The 13,079-nt window shown below is 52.1% G+C and overlaps 6 protein-coding genes across 6 annotated transcripts; 5 read left to right on the forward strand and 1 right to left on the reverse strand.

The window, feature by feature from the left end:
• Nucleotides 1-356: 356 nt before the first annotated feature.
• NECHADRAFT_49419 (uncharacterized protein) lies at nt 357-2,381 on the reverse strand (the record flags this gene model as incomplete). The annotated part of the gene is made up of 3 exons (XM_003050451.1): nt 357-546; nt 597-2,197; nt 2,307-2,381. The coding sequence occupies 3 exons, from the start codon at nt 2,379-2,381 to the stop codon at nt 357-359; spliced, it is 1,866 nt and encodes a 621-aa protein (XP_003050497.1).
• Nucleotides 2,382-2,888: 507 nt separating this feature from the next.
• Nucleotides 2,889-3,945, forward strand: NECHADRAFT_71943 (uncharacterized protein). The gene is made up of 3 exons (XM_003050057.1): nt 2,889-3,098; nt 3,155-3,610; nt 3,660-3,945. Exons 1-3 carry the CDS (start codon nt 2,946-2,948, stop codon nt 3,681-3,683), a joined length of 633 nt encoding a protein of 210 aa, XP_003050103.1. The 5' UTR covers nt 2,889-2,945; the 3' UTR covers nt 3,684-3,945.
• A 287-nt stretch (nt 3,946-4,232) lies between these two features.
• NECHADRAFT_49225 (uncharacterized protein) lies at nt 4,233-6,050 on the forward strand (the record flags this gene model as incomplete). The annotated part of the gene is made up of 3 exons (XM_003050058.1): nt 4,233-5,283; nt 5,329-5,825; nt 5,880-6,050. The coding sequence occupies 3 exons, from the start codon at nt 4,233-4,235 to the stop codon at nt 6,048-6,050; spliced, it is 1,719 nt and encodes a 572-aa protein (XP_003050104.1).
• A 915-nt stretch (nt 6,051-6,965) lies between these two features.
• On the forward strand, nt 6,966-9,165 carry NECHADRAFT_106373 (polysaccharide lyase family 4; the record flags this gene model as incomplete). Its single annotated transcript, XM_003050059.1, has 5 exons — nt 6,966-7,663; nt 7,711-7,870; nt 7,920-7,958; nt 8,008-8,909; nt 8,973-9,165. The coding sequence occupies 5 exons, from the start codon at nt 6,966-6,968 to the stop codon at nt 9,163-9,165; spliced, it is 1,992 nt and encodes a 663-aa protein (XP_003050105.1).
• Nucleotides 9,166-9,561: 396 nt separating this feature from the next.
• Nucleotides 9,562-10,294, forward strand: NECHADRAFT_102832 (uncharacterized protein). The gene has a single exon (XM_003050060.1). It carries the CDS (start codon nt 9,645-9,647, stop codon nt 10,155-10,157), a length of 513 nt encoding a protein of 170 aa, XP_003050106.1. The 5' UTR covers nt 9,562-9,644; the 3' UTR covers nt 10,158-10,294.
• A 1,121-nt stretch (nt 10,295-11,415) lies between these two features.
• Nucleotides 11,416-13,008, forward strand: NECHADRAFT_63674 (uncharacterized protein). Its single transcript, XM_003050061.1, has 5 exons — nt 11,416-11,794; nt 11,846-11,899; nt 11,947-11,993; nt 12,045-12,714; nt 12,763-13,008. The coding sequence occupies exons 1-5, from the start codon at nt 11,527-11,529 to the stop codon at nt 12,858-12,860; spliced, it is 1,137 nt and encodes a 378-aa protein (XP_003050107.1). The 5' UTR covers nt 11,416-11,526; the 3' UTR covers nt 12,861-13,008.
• Nucleotides 13,009-13,079: the final 71 nt, after the last annotated feature.

Raw genomic sequence — 13,079 nt, forward strand, 5'->3', positions numbered from 1 at the left:
GTGGGGCCGTTGATCTGGTCCGGGATGGACTGATGGGTGCCGATCTGGCGTCGTAATGGTACGGGGAATGAAATTGATTATGACTTGAAGAAATGACTTTTTGGGAGAGGATATAGAGTGTTTATTCGTTTCAAATCAAGCATAACCGAACAGGGAGCAGCCCAACCTTCGCCATGACATACCATCCTGGTTGTCGGTTGGTGGAAGAATCATTGGGATGAGGGTCTTTTCGCTGAAGTAAGGACAGTAAAATCTTAATTAAGCACGAGATATTAGATACTACAAAGCTATTCCAAAAACAACCCAGAGGAAAAACCATCATCCTCGCGATTCCAGAACCGCGACACTATTTCGTTCTAAAAAAACTGGTGAAGCCGGTCCCAGATCGAGGGAGGAGACTTGAAGCCCTCCGGGGCCTCCGGGGCCTCGACCAGTGTTGTCCAAGTCTCCTTGCCATCAATGTAGAGTGTGTAGTTGAGGCTGCTCTTCTCTCCCTGCTTGTCGATCGAGAAGGAACCAAACTTGGAGATGCCACCGGGGATATAGCTATATCGATGTTAGTGGTAGCAACGAAAGACTACAACACACAAACTTACTTCATCATAACATCTTCATCATCTGTCTGCTTATATGTCGGGAAAGGAGCAGCGAATTGGTTCAGAGGGCTGGTGGAAAACTCGTGAGCGGCAGCAGACTGAGGCCATCGCGAACCGACAGGTGGAGGGAACCTGGTGGCAGCAAACTCGTGTCGATCACCGGACAGAATAACGACGCCTGTGCCTCGTGCACCGGAATCCCACATGGCCTCAAGGATCAGCTTTCGCTCCGTAAGGAAACCGCCCCAGGTATCCTTGACATTGACAGGCCAGTTCTTGGTAAAGGGGACGGACGAAGCAATGAACTTCCATCGAACTCCCTGGGGCTCAGGACGGGCCAACCAAGACAGCAAGTCAGCCAGCTGCTCCCTTCCAAGCATGGTCTTGTCGGTCGCATTGAAAGGGAGGTTGTTGCTGGAGCGGTAGCTGCGGGTGTCCATCATGAAGAAGCTGGCGGGGCCCTGGGTGAACTCGTACCAAGTAGCGTTACTCCTTGGGCCACTCTGTGTGGCAGACTGGGCTTTGGGTGGGTTGACGTTGGCTTGATAGATGTGCCAGGGATCAACGGCGGCGCTGTAAATGCCAGTCGTGTTTGAAGACCAGTCATTCGAAATTTCGTGGTCATCAAGGACGTGAATCCAGCTCAGGTTCTGGGCCACGGGAGCCCAGTCTGGTGAAGCGTAAACCTGACGGTACTGCATGCGGTACTCCTCAACAGTCTTTCCAAATCGCTCGGGAACATCAACATAGATAAAGTCGCCCAGGAATAGCATAAACTGAGGGCTCAGCGAGGGAAGCTTCTCTGCCAAGTTTCTCAAACCAGGGATAGCCAAGGGATGATCCACCGGGTTGTAGGGGAATCGAGGCAAGATGCAAGAAGTAGAGAGGAACGTGAACAATCCATTCTCGGTGTCGGGCATCTGTCCTGGCTTAGGGGCAGATCGGAACTCGCCAGTGTGGTTGTTGGAGGTTCTCCACTCATACTTTCTCTGCTTTGAGTCGTCAAGGGGCACAGTCAGAGTTGTTGTGAAGTCGGTGCTGTTAGTGGTCGAGGTGACAAAGCCTGCAGTCAACCACAAGTTGGTCTCAGCTGATAGTTGGGGATCCTGAATGTGGTATTCGAATGTGATGGGCAGCTTTGTCTGATCAGGTTCACGGATGATGAAGCGAGCCTCAGATGGGGAGACGTATCCAAGACGAACGAAGGAGAGGTCATCGGCAGGGTAGTACCATCTCGCACGGAACAAAGCGTCGGCTGTCAAGGCGATGAAGATGACGTTGATAAGGAAGGTCAGGAATGAGGCAATGGGGCGTCTGGCGCTGGGAGCTCCCAGCAAGAGGATCTTGAAAGCGCTAGGAATCTTTTCACCAACGACAATCTTCTCCTTGATGTCAACCACATCGGTAACAACTTCAGGCTCGGGGGCGACTGCGACACCGTTTCTGGTCAACAACGGTGTTGTAGATGTAATGGCGGACTCTTTCACTGTGACGTCGACTTCATCCTTGAGGACCTCCACTTGGGGTTTGGAGAAGTAGGTCGCGATGTAAGAGGGAACATAGATGGCGAAGAGTGCAAATGCAATTGAAGGGAAATGAGCCTGTTATGGAGGTTAGACTTGTCTCGGGAGCTCTGAGGCTGCCTGGCTTACAGGGAACTAAATGTAGTGTTAGTCAATTATGTCATTCAATCCATCGGAGAATACAAACAAGTCTGAAAAAGACAACGGCACATATCCTCAGGGCGACCGAGGATACGTTTGCGACTGTCGTCTGGAGGGCCATTTTGGAGATGGCCGTTTAGGGGAAGAAAGCGCCGGCTGACGGTTGGCGATGGATGGCGCCGGGAAGGACCAATTTAGGAGATATCGTCGATCAAGGAGAGTATAGAAGAGAATGGGAATAGGACGTCATGCCAATCTGTCAATGCGACATGAGGATCAAAGGTTGCGTTTGGGGGATTTTTCAAGAAGTCAGCCACGTACTCCTTGAAAGAGCTTGACAGGGGAGTGAGGTCATCATCCTTGATAACGAGTAATGGAACACGCCTGAACGCGTATCGGCAAATGAACTGTGGCTGACACCCTTGGCGCACCAACAAGGTGTGGCTTGCTGCTTCTAGACTGTGGCTAGTTCAGCTCAGGAGGGGCTCCGCTCCAACTGGCATTCTGGCGTCTATTCCAGGGGTTCAGCGCCCAGGGGCCGGTGGGTGCAAAATTCCGCGCCGAAGCTCAATCGTGGCCCGTTCAGTTACATGTGCTCCAGTACCATCCACTTTGGCGACAGCTTGTCCTGAACCAGCAGCCGTCCAGTCAAGCACGCGACAACATCTCCCACAACACTGCAACCATGAGACTGCCGACACTTCTCGCCGGGCTGTTCGCCTGCCTCATCACCGACGTCGCCGCTACTGCCCTGACTTATAAGCTCGGTGCCAACGAGAAGGCTTGCTTCTACACTGCGACGAAAAAGGAGGGCGAGAAGATCGCATTCTACTTTGCCGTGAGCTCACACGACGCCAACGCACGCATCGGAACTCGAACTGAATATAATAATAGGTCCAATCTGGAGGTTCTTTCGATGTTGACTACATTGTTGAGGGTCCCAATGGCAAGATCATCATGGACGGCCAGAAGGAGAGGCAGGGAGACTTTGTCTTCTCGGCCAACGTGGTTGGTGACTACTCGTTCTGCTTCGACAACGAGATGAGTACCTTTGCCGAGAAGTATGTCGACTTTGAGATAGCCGTCGAGAACGAGGCCCGCGCCCAGCTGCCCTCGAAGCAGGGAACCACCCCAGAGCAGACTTCTGTCCTGGAGGAGGCCATCTTCAAGGTGTCTGGTCAGCTCTCTACCATCTCGCGCAACCAAAAGTACTTCCGAACCCGTGAAAACCGCAACTTTGCCACCGTCAACAGCACCGAGGGACGAATCATCAACTTTAGCATGATCCAGATCGGCCTTATCATCTGTATGGGTGCCCTTCAGGTGTTTGTTGTTCGGTTCTTCTTCCAGGTATGTTTGACCAAGTCTAAGAGACTGGCATGCGCTAACTGTCCAAAAGGGTGCGCGCAAGGGTTACGTATAAAGGATTCAATGTACCATATACCAAGCTGGATCTGGGTGTTATGAGGCGCGAGATCAAAAAGGAGGCGGATACTGGAAATGTTATGTATAATCAATGGAAACATAGCTCACGGTCTGGCTGGGGATTTACGTGGCGCCTGTTTTCGGCCCCGAGGCTGTGATGTTCCATGCTTGGACGAAGCCGATGAAAGTTGTCATGATGCGCTTGATTGGACTGCTAGAGATAGCGAGGGTTGTTCTAATAATTGTCGATGTGATGGCATAATATGACGTGAATATCTGAATTCTGAGCTCCCAAACACTTGAACACTTGTACAATTCATCGCCCTTGAACAAATGACTGATTCTGAGGTTCTGTTCCAGGTGCTCTAGGTGTCACTGAGGAGCCTGGAGGTAGTGCCCCTGCGGCCTACGCCCCAAGATCTTGGCGTGGTGCTGCAGCAGCCCGCGCTAAACCCATTTAGGCGCGTCGCCTCTTGAAATTCTGAACCTTGGAGCCTCCGCGATCTTCAAAGACATTCAAACACTTCATCCCCATCACCACAACAAAATGACGTCGATCGCCGGGTCGCTTCAGGCTGCGCTGCCCAAGCCTAAGTATACGGGTGAGGACGAGGAAGCTCCCGCGCGAGCGCAGCAGCGTGGCGTGAGGATCGTTGGCCCAGGACAGCTAGACGAGACGCAGCTCGTGCTCAAACGATCCGGCCCTCCAGCCTACGGACAGCGATCAGGATGGCGACCACGCTCGCAGGAGGACTTTGGCGATGGAGGCGCTTTCCCCGAGATTCCCATTGCCCAGTACCCGCTCGACATGGGCAAGAAGGGCGCGACGACGAGCAACGCGCTGGCGATCCAGGTCGACTCCGAGGGCAAGGTCAAATACGACGCGATCGCGCGACAAGGCCACGGCGAAACCCGCATAGTTCACACATCGTTCAAGGAGCTGATTCCTCTTCGACAACGCGCCGACGCGGGCGAGATTGATCTTTCGCGACCGGACAAGGAGTCTGTCGAGGCAACAACGGAAAGGACTAAGAATGCCTTAGCCGCGTTGGTCAGCGGTGCGGTGGCTGCGCAGAAGCCGAAGAATGTGAATATTGGCCAGCGAAAGGATGCTACTTTTGTGCGATACACACCGGCGAACCAGATGGGCGACAACTCGAAGAAGCAGGACCGCATCATGAAGATTGTCGAGAGGCAACGCGATCCTATGGAACCTCCCAAGTTCAAGCACAAGAAGATTCCTCGAGGACCACCCTCGCCCCCTCCGCCAGTTATGCACTCGCCGCCCAGAAAGCTTACAGCCGAAGACCAAGAGATGTGGAGGATTCCGCCTCCAGTCTCAAACTGGAAGAACCCCAAGGGTTTCACGGTACCACTGGACAAGCGATTGGCGGCAGACGGAAGGGGACTGCAGGATGTGGCCATCAGCGACAAGCATGCCCAATTTGCTGAGTCTATCAAGATGGCGGAACGTCATGCTCGTGACGAGGTTCAGCAGCGCGCCATGATGCAGCAGCGACTGGCGGAGAAGGAGAAGGCACAGAAGGAAGATAATCTACGGGAGCTGGCCCAGAAGGCCAGGGCAGAGCGGGCAGAGCGTGCAGGCGCAGGCCGCAAACGCAGAGACTCTCACGATTCCCGAGATTCGAGAGATTCAAGGTCACGATCGCGAAGTTACAGCTACTCCGAGTCTGATCGATCTGATAGCGAGGACGAAGAGGTCAGAGAGCGTATCAAGGCACGACAGGAGAAGCAGCGAGATGAGGAGCGAAAGCTACGGCAAAACCGCATGGGTGCCGAGCGCCGAGCCCAGGTTATGGCGCGCGAGCAAGGCAGAGATATCTCGGAGAAGATTGCTCTGGGTGTTGCCAAACCGACGCAATCCAAGGAGACCATGTACGACTCGCGACTATTCAACCAGTCGAGTGGATTTGATAGCGGCATCAACGAGGACAACCCCTACGACAAGCCACTGTTTGCGGCGCAGGACGCCATCAGCAGTATCTACCGACCACGAGCCAACATGGATGATGACGATGACGCCGAGGCAGGAGATAGGGAGATGGCCAAGATTCAAAAGTCAAGCCGATTTGGAGAGGCACTGGGCAAGGGAACGTTTAAGGGCGCCGCCGAGGTTGAGGTCAGTATTTCATCTTCCAAATGGTCAAATCGTTTGCTAACACACACCCCCCAGGCGCGAGAGGGACCAGTACAGTTCGAGAAGGATGCCGGTGACCCTTTTAATGTGGACAAATTCCTGTCCGAGGTGGATCAGGGCTCGTCTTCAAAGCGAGGTTACGGTCTGCAGGATGAAGACAACAGGCAATCAAAGCGGCCACGAGTGGACGACGACGACTCAGATTAAGCAGCAGATTGTACGGTTATGTGCGGTGTATAAAGTTAGACCCAGGTCAGGCGTCAATGATTAATATGGATGGTGTGTTCCAACAGCTTTTGCTTTGAGGAGCAGATATTTCACACCAACTCGACTTTTATGTGTAGATACTACTTGGACTGTCCTTGTAAATCATCATCAGCATCGATTGCTTTTCTACGTAGTAGCACCCTTAGAGCAAGACGAGGCAGAGTAAAGACTCATCTCACTTGACCTTGCACTTAGGCACAAGTGTCATGCCCAAGTCGGTGTGTCAAATTTCCGCTCCCTTTCGCCATACAATTTCGACCGCAACACAGGGATGCCTGGAGAACTTTACCCCGAAAAGCTACGACGTGGTCACGCACGTTGAAGTCTTTTTGAGTAGCTCCATCTCCAATACGTGGAATTGGACTCTCTTGGGCCCCCCTCCCCCAGCCTCGGAATTATGGCCGCTTCGGGGCCCCGACTTGCGGGGGGGGCCAAGGCGACGACCCGCGATTCCCTTGACTCGAACAAGAATCATCATGTTATTCCACCATGCCATGCCATTCCGCAACAGGGTCTTTGCCGGAGCTAAGAGGGTTTCTCCTGACAGCCGGGTTCCCCTCTCGCTAAGTCTTTCTCCCGAACCCCGAATGCAAAGATGGGGAACCTCCCCCAACCGGTCGTCCCGTTAGCCTGAAAGGAGGCGATCGGCATCTCCCCATGGGGAAACATGGGCCTGCTCGGTGGAACTCGAGCTCACCTTGCCAGGTCTTGACTAGAAGCTTCATCCCCCAAATGACAATGGGGGTTGGGCTGGGCTGTGGGGGACCTGGGAAGCTTATAAAAAGGAGATGAAGCTCGTGAAGCTGTCGGTGAAGAGCTAGGGCTTCCAGCAAACTCACATCTTCCACCGCCGCTATGAAGTTCCGCAGCGTATCCCTCGCCGCCTTGCTGCTTCAGGCACCTCAATGGGTTGCCGCAGCTCTCAAGGCAACCGAATCCGACACTGAGCTGGTCATCTCCAACGACCGCCTCTATGCCGCTGTTCAGAAGCCTGGTGGCTCCATCGTGAAGCTCACCCTCGATGGAACGAACCTCCTGGGCACGAGATCGGGCTCTACCGGTCAGGGTCCTTACCTCGACTGCTACTGCACACCCAAGGGATTCTGGACCCCCGGCACCATGACGCCCAAGTACAAGCTCTTCAAGGGCAAGGATTCGAGCGGCAAGGACTACGGCGGCATCATGATGGCCGACACGTTCACCGAGACGGGCCAGGTTCTGGAGCAGTACTGGTTCCTCCGAGACGGCGAGACGGGCCTGCACACCTTTAGCAGGGTGGCCTACCACAACGAGGAGCAGCCGTTCCTGCGCAACCTCCAAGAGCTGCGCACCATGTTCCGGCCCAACAGCGAGATGTGGACGCACCTCCTGACCAACGAGAAGCATTACGCGCCTCTCCCAGGAAAAGAGGCCCAGTCGAAGCAGGTCGTGGTGCAGGATGCGACGTGGTATATGGGCAACACGCCTGATGATGCCTATGTCAAGCAGGAGGCGGACTACTTTACAAAGTACACGTTCCAGGACAACTGGCGTGATATCGACGCCTATGGACTGTAAGTGCCTCTTGCGTGGTTTTGGGAATGATTGCTGATTTGAAAAGGTTCGCCGATGGCTCCAAGACCGAGGATGGTGATGCTTATGGTGCTTGGCTTGTTATGAACACCAAGGACACCTACTTTGGAGGACCTCTGCACTCGGATCTGACTGTGGATGGTATTCTCTACAACTACATCAGCTCCAACCACCACGGAGACCAGACTGTAAGCAACCATAACCATGGCCTTTTGATAGCTTGCTGAGAAGTAATAGCCCAACATTACCCATGGCTTCGACCGCACATTCGGGCCTGTAAGTATACCCCGAGTTAGGAGAGATGAACATGTCTAACCGCAGACAGCAATACTACCATTTCAACCGCTTCCCTGCCGACACGGATATCCTGACTGCTCAGGCCGATGCCGCTCAGTATGCGGACCCTGAGTGGAACGCCGACTTTTACGACTCGATCGCCAAGCATGTCCCCAACTACGTCCCATCCAAGAACCGCGGCACCTTTGAGGTCAGGGTCGATCTGCCCAAGGGAGCCAAGAACCCCATCGCCGTTCTCGCCCAGAGCGGTGTCGACTTCCAAGACAATGTGTTTGATGTCAACGCCTACCAGTACTGGGCGAATCTTGATGGTAGCGGCAGAGCCACCATTCCCATGGTCAAGGCTGGCATGTACCGTCTGACCGTCTACGCTGATGGCATCTTTGGACAGTTCACCAAGGACAAGATCAAGATCAAGGCTGGCAAGACTGAAAAGACAAAGGTCACCTGGAAGGAAGAAACTTCGGGCAAGGAGCTCTGGCGCATTGGAACCCCCGACAAGACCTCGGGTGAGTACCGCCATGGCTTTGAGCCGCTTACGTCCAAGCCGCTGCAGCCGGAGCAATACCGCATCTATTGGGCACAATACGACTTCCCCAAGGACTACCCCGATGGTGTTCACTTCAAGGTTGGCGAGAGCGATGTCGGCAAGGACCTCAACTATGTGCACTGGAGCGTGTTTGGTGGACGGGCAAACTACGTTCGCCCCGAGGCTTATGTCGGTAACGGCGATGTCAACAACTGGACCATCGCTTTTGATCTCAAGGAATCTCAGGTCAAGCGCAAGAAGCAGGCGACCTTTACAGTTCAGCTCGCTGGAGCCAAGACTGCCGCCGGAAATACGGATGTGTACAACGCCTCGGAGCCTCACTCGAACCTCAAGTACACGGTCAACATCAACGGCAAGGATCTTGAGCCGTGGGTTATTCCGTAAGTGTGCTTCCCCCTCTAGAAGATGTCAGTGCTAACTTGTTCAAGATATCACCACAGCAGCTCGTGTGCCGTGCGCTCTTCTGTGAGTTGCTACAACATTGCGCACAAGTTTGTCTTTGACGCTGGTCTCTTGAGCAAGGGCGAGAACGAGATTGTGCTGAGTCTGCCTTACAACGCTACCGACTATGAGTCTGCTGTGCTGCCGGCTTCTGTTTATGTGCAGTACGACGCTTTGAGGCTTGAGATTGACTAATGTGGTCAACCTGTATGAAAGTGTAACGAGTTGAGAACAGCTTCCGATGCCGGCATGTGAATTAGTTAAATGATGAAGAAAAAAACCCGGAATGAAACTCGAGAGATCATGCGATAGTCTGTAAAATAATTGTATCGTCAATGGAGGTTTTGAACCAACATGCCTGTAACATCGGAGGCTTTGTGACGTTTTAAAACCTCCGGAATGCGACAGAGATGGATCGTCTGTGTGGAGATGGTGAGAACGATGAGAGGCAGTCGGAGGGTTTTCGCGTCGCGAGTGAGATCAGATGATTTGAAGGATCAATTGAGAAGGAACTACCAACAGATTTGGCTTGGGTAGGTTCTTATAACAGTTAAAGACTAGAACTGCACGAGGTAATTAATTGCATTGCATCTTGCATTCATTCAATCTCACCTCAACACCAAGTCTTAGTACTTCAAGCTATCACCACATCTCGACTTCAACCAACAGCCACCATGGCCTCTGGCGCCTTCTTCAATCCCAGGACACTCCTCCTGGTGACACCACTCGTCTCATCAACCTGTTCCCTCTGGTTCGCCTGGGACCAAGACTTTTTCCTCAAAATCTTCACCCGCCCACCCGTAGAGGACAAACAAGCCAACGCAATCCTCCCCACCTACATCACCGGCTTCTTCGGCTCCGGGCCGTGGGCAGTCGTGTCACTCATCGGCACAACCTTCTGGACCTCTCTCGCCGCTGTGTGGCTGGAGCGACCTCTCCTGCGGAGCCGCGGGTCGACGGCATTTTACGCGGGGACGGCTGCGCTCGCGCTGGGACACCTTGTCTATGTGCCCGCCGTCGCTTGGAAGCTCAAGAATCTCATGGACGACACGTGCGCTGAGGAGAAGACGGATAATGTGGGCATGTTGAGGAGGTGGCTGAGCGTCAACATGACGAGGATGCTTACGACGGATATTGGAGCTTGGCTTTGCGCTGTTGTTGCCATTTCGAGGACTTTGGCCGTTTAGAGTCGGGAGTATGAGGCTATTGCCATGTCGGATGTTTCTGTGTCATGGCTTGTATGATAGAATCATTCTATCTTGTTTTACTAAGAATGTGATGTAGCTCTATTCACAATGTACAATACTGCAATTGTTGATGTCAAGGGCCCTTGTTTAGGATTCTTGAAATGATGCCACTCTTGGCGGGCGTTCTATTCATAGACGCTTAAATCCGTAACTTATCAATCATGCCAAGACACGTTGAATCGCTTTGAAAAAGGTGCTTTAGCGATTCTGTGAGTTAGACAGAAGTGTCTCTGGTGCCTGACTCAAATCACCTGCCCACACTCACAAATTTGACAGTGAAGGATGCTTTCTCGTGATAAACAAAAGGTTTATGTTGCAACACACAAGGAGTTGACTCTTCTAGGCAAATGACATGTAATATATGGTTTCGTCTTATCGCGACTTTCAAATGATAGCACATCACACCGCAGCGATAGGTGACGGCTCGGGCTCTTGTTCACTCCCGAGCAGCACTTCCATCCCAACGCGAACCCTCCATCAAGATGAGCAATGGTTGCTTTTTAAAGATTTCATTGTTGAATCGCCTATCGAGACCATTGCTCGCTTACCAATAACACCGTCGGGGTTACCATTCATACCACATGGCCTCGTATATGTAAGTGCTCTAGCGTCCAGTGGACCTCGTCCGGATCACCGACGGGATGAACATGATAAACCAGGGGAAAGTTTTGTCTTTTCTTCTTTTATCTCCGGACAAGCAGACCAAAAAGAGTCTGGTTTCACCTGTGGAGACAGGAATGGGTGACGCTATGTTCGGGATCTGGGAGGATCGATCGATCGTTTCGGTCGTGGTCGTGGTCCAGATTACGCGTCTTTCTTGTTCCAAGCAGCCAGCCACACACTCCCTCCCTTGCAAGGAAACCTGCAGCAAACTTATTTCTGGGGCCTTTTCTCTTTGAACTGATTCTATTTGATGGGAATTTAGTCTGACTGATGTGATTCCTTTTTTGGGTAGTGGTTTTCTTCGTGTTGGCCTCGCAACCCCTGATTAAGCACATCATGGATATCCTCACCGGAGCACAGCCTTGATTTTTTACGGTGTCCACACAGAAAAGCGTGGGTGTGGATACGGGTATGTGGGGGGAAGGAGAAGAAACATCGATAGATTGAGTGTTGGCATTCCGGAGTCGTAGCCCGTGGTGGTGTTTATCATGGCTCCATACCCTTGGGCATTGCGTGTACCAAGTGAGGCGTAAGTGTTTCAGTAGTTTCTTTGAACCACTATATTCTGTGATTTTACCCAGAAGACTCCGGCATTCTTTCTTCAACATCAACTTTACACACCCGATTACACTTGACAGTCAACACAATGGCTCGACTTATACCTGAAGTTAAACCTGGAGAGATACCACCTGCGTACGACGAGATCATGCTCTCCAGGCCAGGACAGGATGTCCGACGTGCTTCTCCGAGTATGCCCTGGTGGAACCCGCGATACTGGAGGAAGAGAGTATGGGCGGGAGTCGTGATTGCTATCCTCGTTATCCTCGCAATCATTATTGCAGTTGCGGTTACACAGACGAAGAAGAATGCGTACCCAGACTATACGACGCTTTCGTATAGTCTGAAAGATACAAGTTGGTTATTATTCTTTGCTTACCAGAGGTTGGATCTAACAGTTGTCACAGTTGATGGAGAGTCTTTCTTTGACAATTTCAACTACTTTACTGGATACGATCCTAGTAAGTATACCTCTGACTCTACAGTTCACCAACTGACACAACTCTAGCCGGGGGCTTCGTTCACTATGTTCCCAAAGATCAAGCAACATCTCTTGTACAACTCCTCTATTAACCTTCAACGTTGTCGTGATACTAACTTCCACAGAACCTGACCTACGCCTCGTCGAGCTCCGCCATCCTCCGAGTCGACACATCCGTCGGCCCCAACGATGAACCCAACGCTTCAACAGGTCGCTTCTCAGTGCGTGTCGAGTCTAAGAACACCTACGATAACGGTCTCTTCATCTTTGACGTCAAGCACACTCCCTACGGCTGCGGTACCTGGCCCGCTCTCTGGCTTACCGATCACTCCAACTGGCCCGACAATGGCGAGATCGATGTTATGGAGGCTACGAATCAGGCTGCCGACGGGAACCAAATGACACTACATACTACATCTGGCTGCTCCATGGATGTGCGACGAAAAGCTACTGGTAAGGCGTTAAAGAAGAACTGCGACCACAGCAAGAACGATAACGCCGGTTGTGGTGTCAAATCCGACGACGATGGCTACGGAACGAGCTTCAACAACAACGGCGGAGGAATCATGGCAATGGAATGGCGAGACGAGGGTATTAGAATGTGGCAGTTTGCCAGAGACTCTATCCCCTCTGACATCACGAGCAAGAAACCCGACCCGAGCACCTGGGGAACTGCCCTCGCCGACTTTCCCAACACGGACTGTAACATTGGTTCTCACTTTAAGAACAATAGCATCGTTGCAAATATTGACTTGTGCGGCGAGTTGGTCTATGCCGTCTGGGATGAATCTGGATGTAAGTTGATATGGTCAAATTGGAAGAGAGATAGACTGACGATTGTAGGTCCGAGCAACTGTACTGATCTCGTTGCTAACAACCCCGATGCTTTCAAGAATGCATACTGGGAGTTTGGATCTTTCGAGGTTTATCAGACCTCTTGAGTTTGATTGTTGGATTAGTATGGACGACTCTGTTTTATGATTCGAAGCGCGGCGTTGAGGAAAAGGGACATTGTGTTTGACTTTTAGTCTGTTTGTAGATAGATATACGTTGAAGAATAGACAAAATCATAAACTCTTTCCTTGCAAACTCGTTCCTCTTTGAAGCGTTTTATGTATTACACACCTCTGTTATACACGTACAATCGTCTATTCCGCCAT

Source organism: Fusarium vanettenii, assembly GCF_000151355.1.
Source record: "Fusarium vanettenii 77-13-4 chromosome 9 genomic scaffold NECHAsca_6_chr9_2_0, whole genome shotgun sequence".
Lineage (NCBI taxonomy): Eukaryota > Fungi > Ascomycota > Sordariomycetes > Hypocreales > Nectriaceae > Fusarium > Fusarium vanettenii.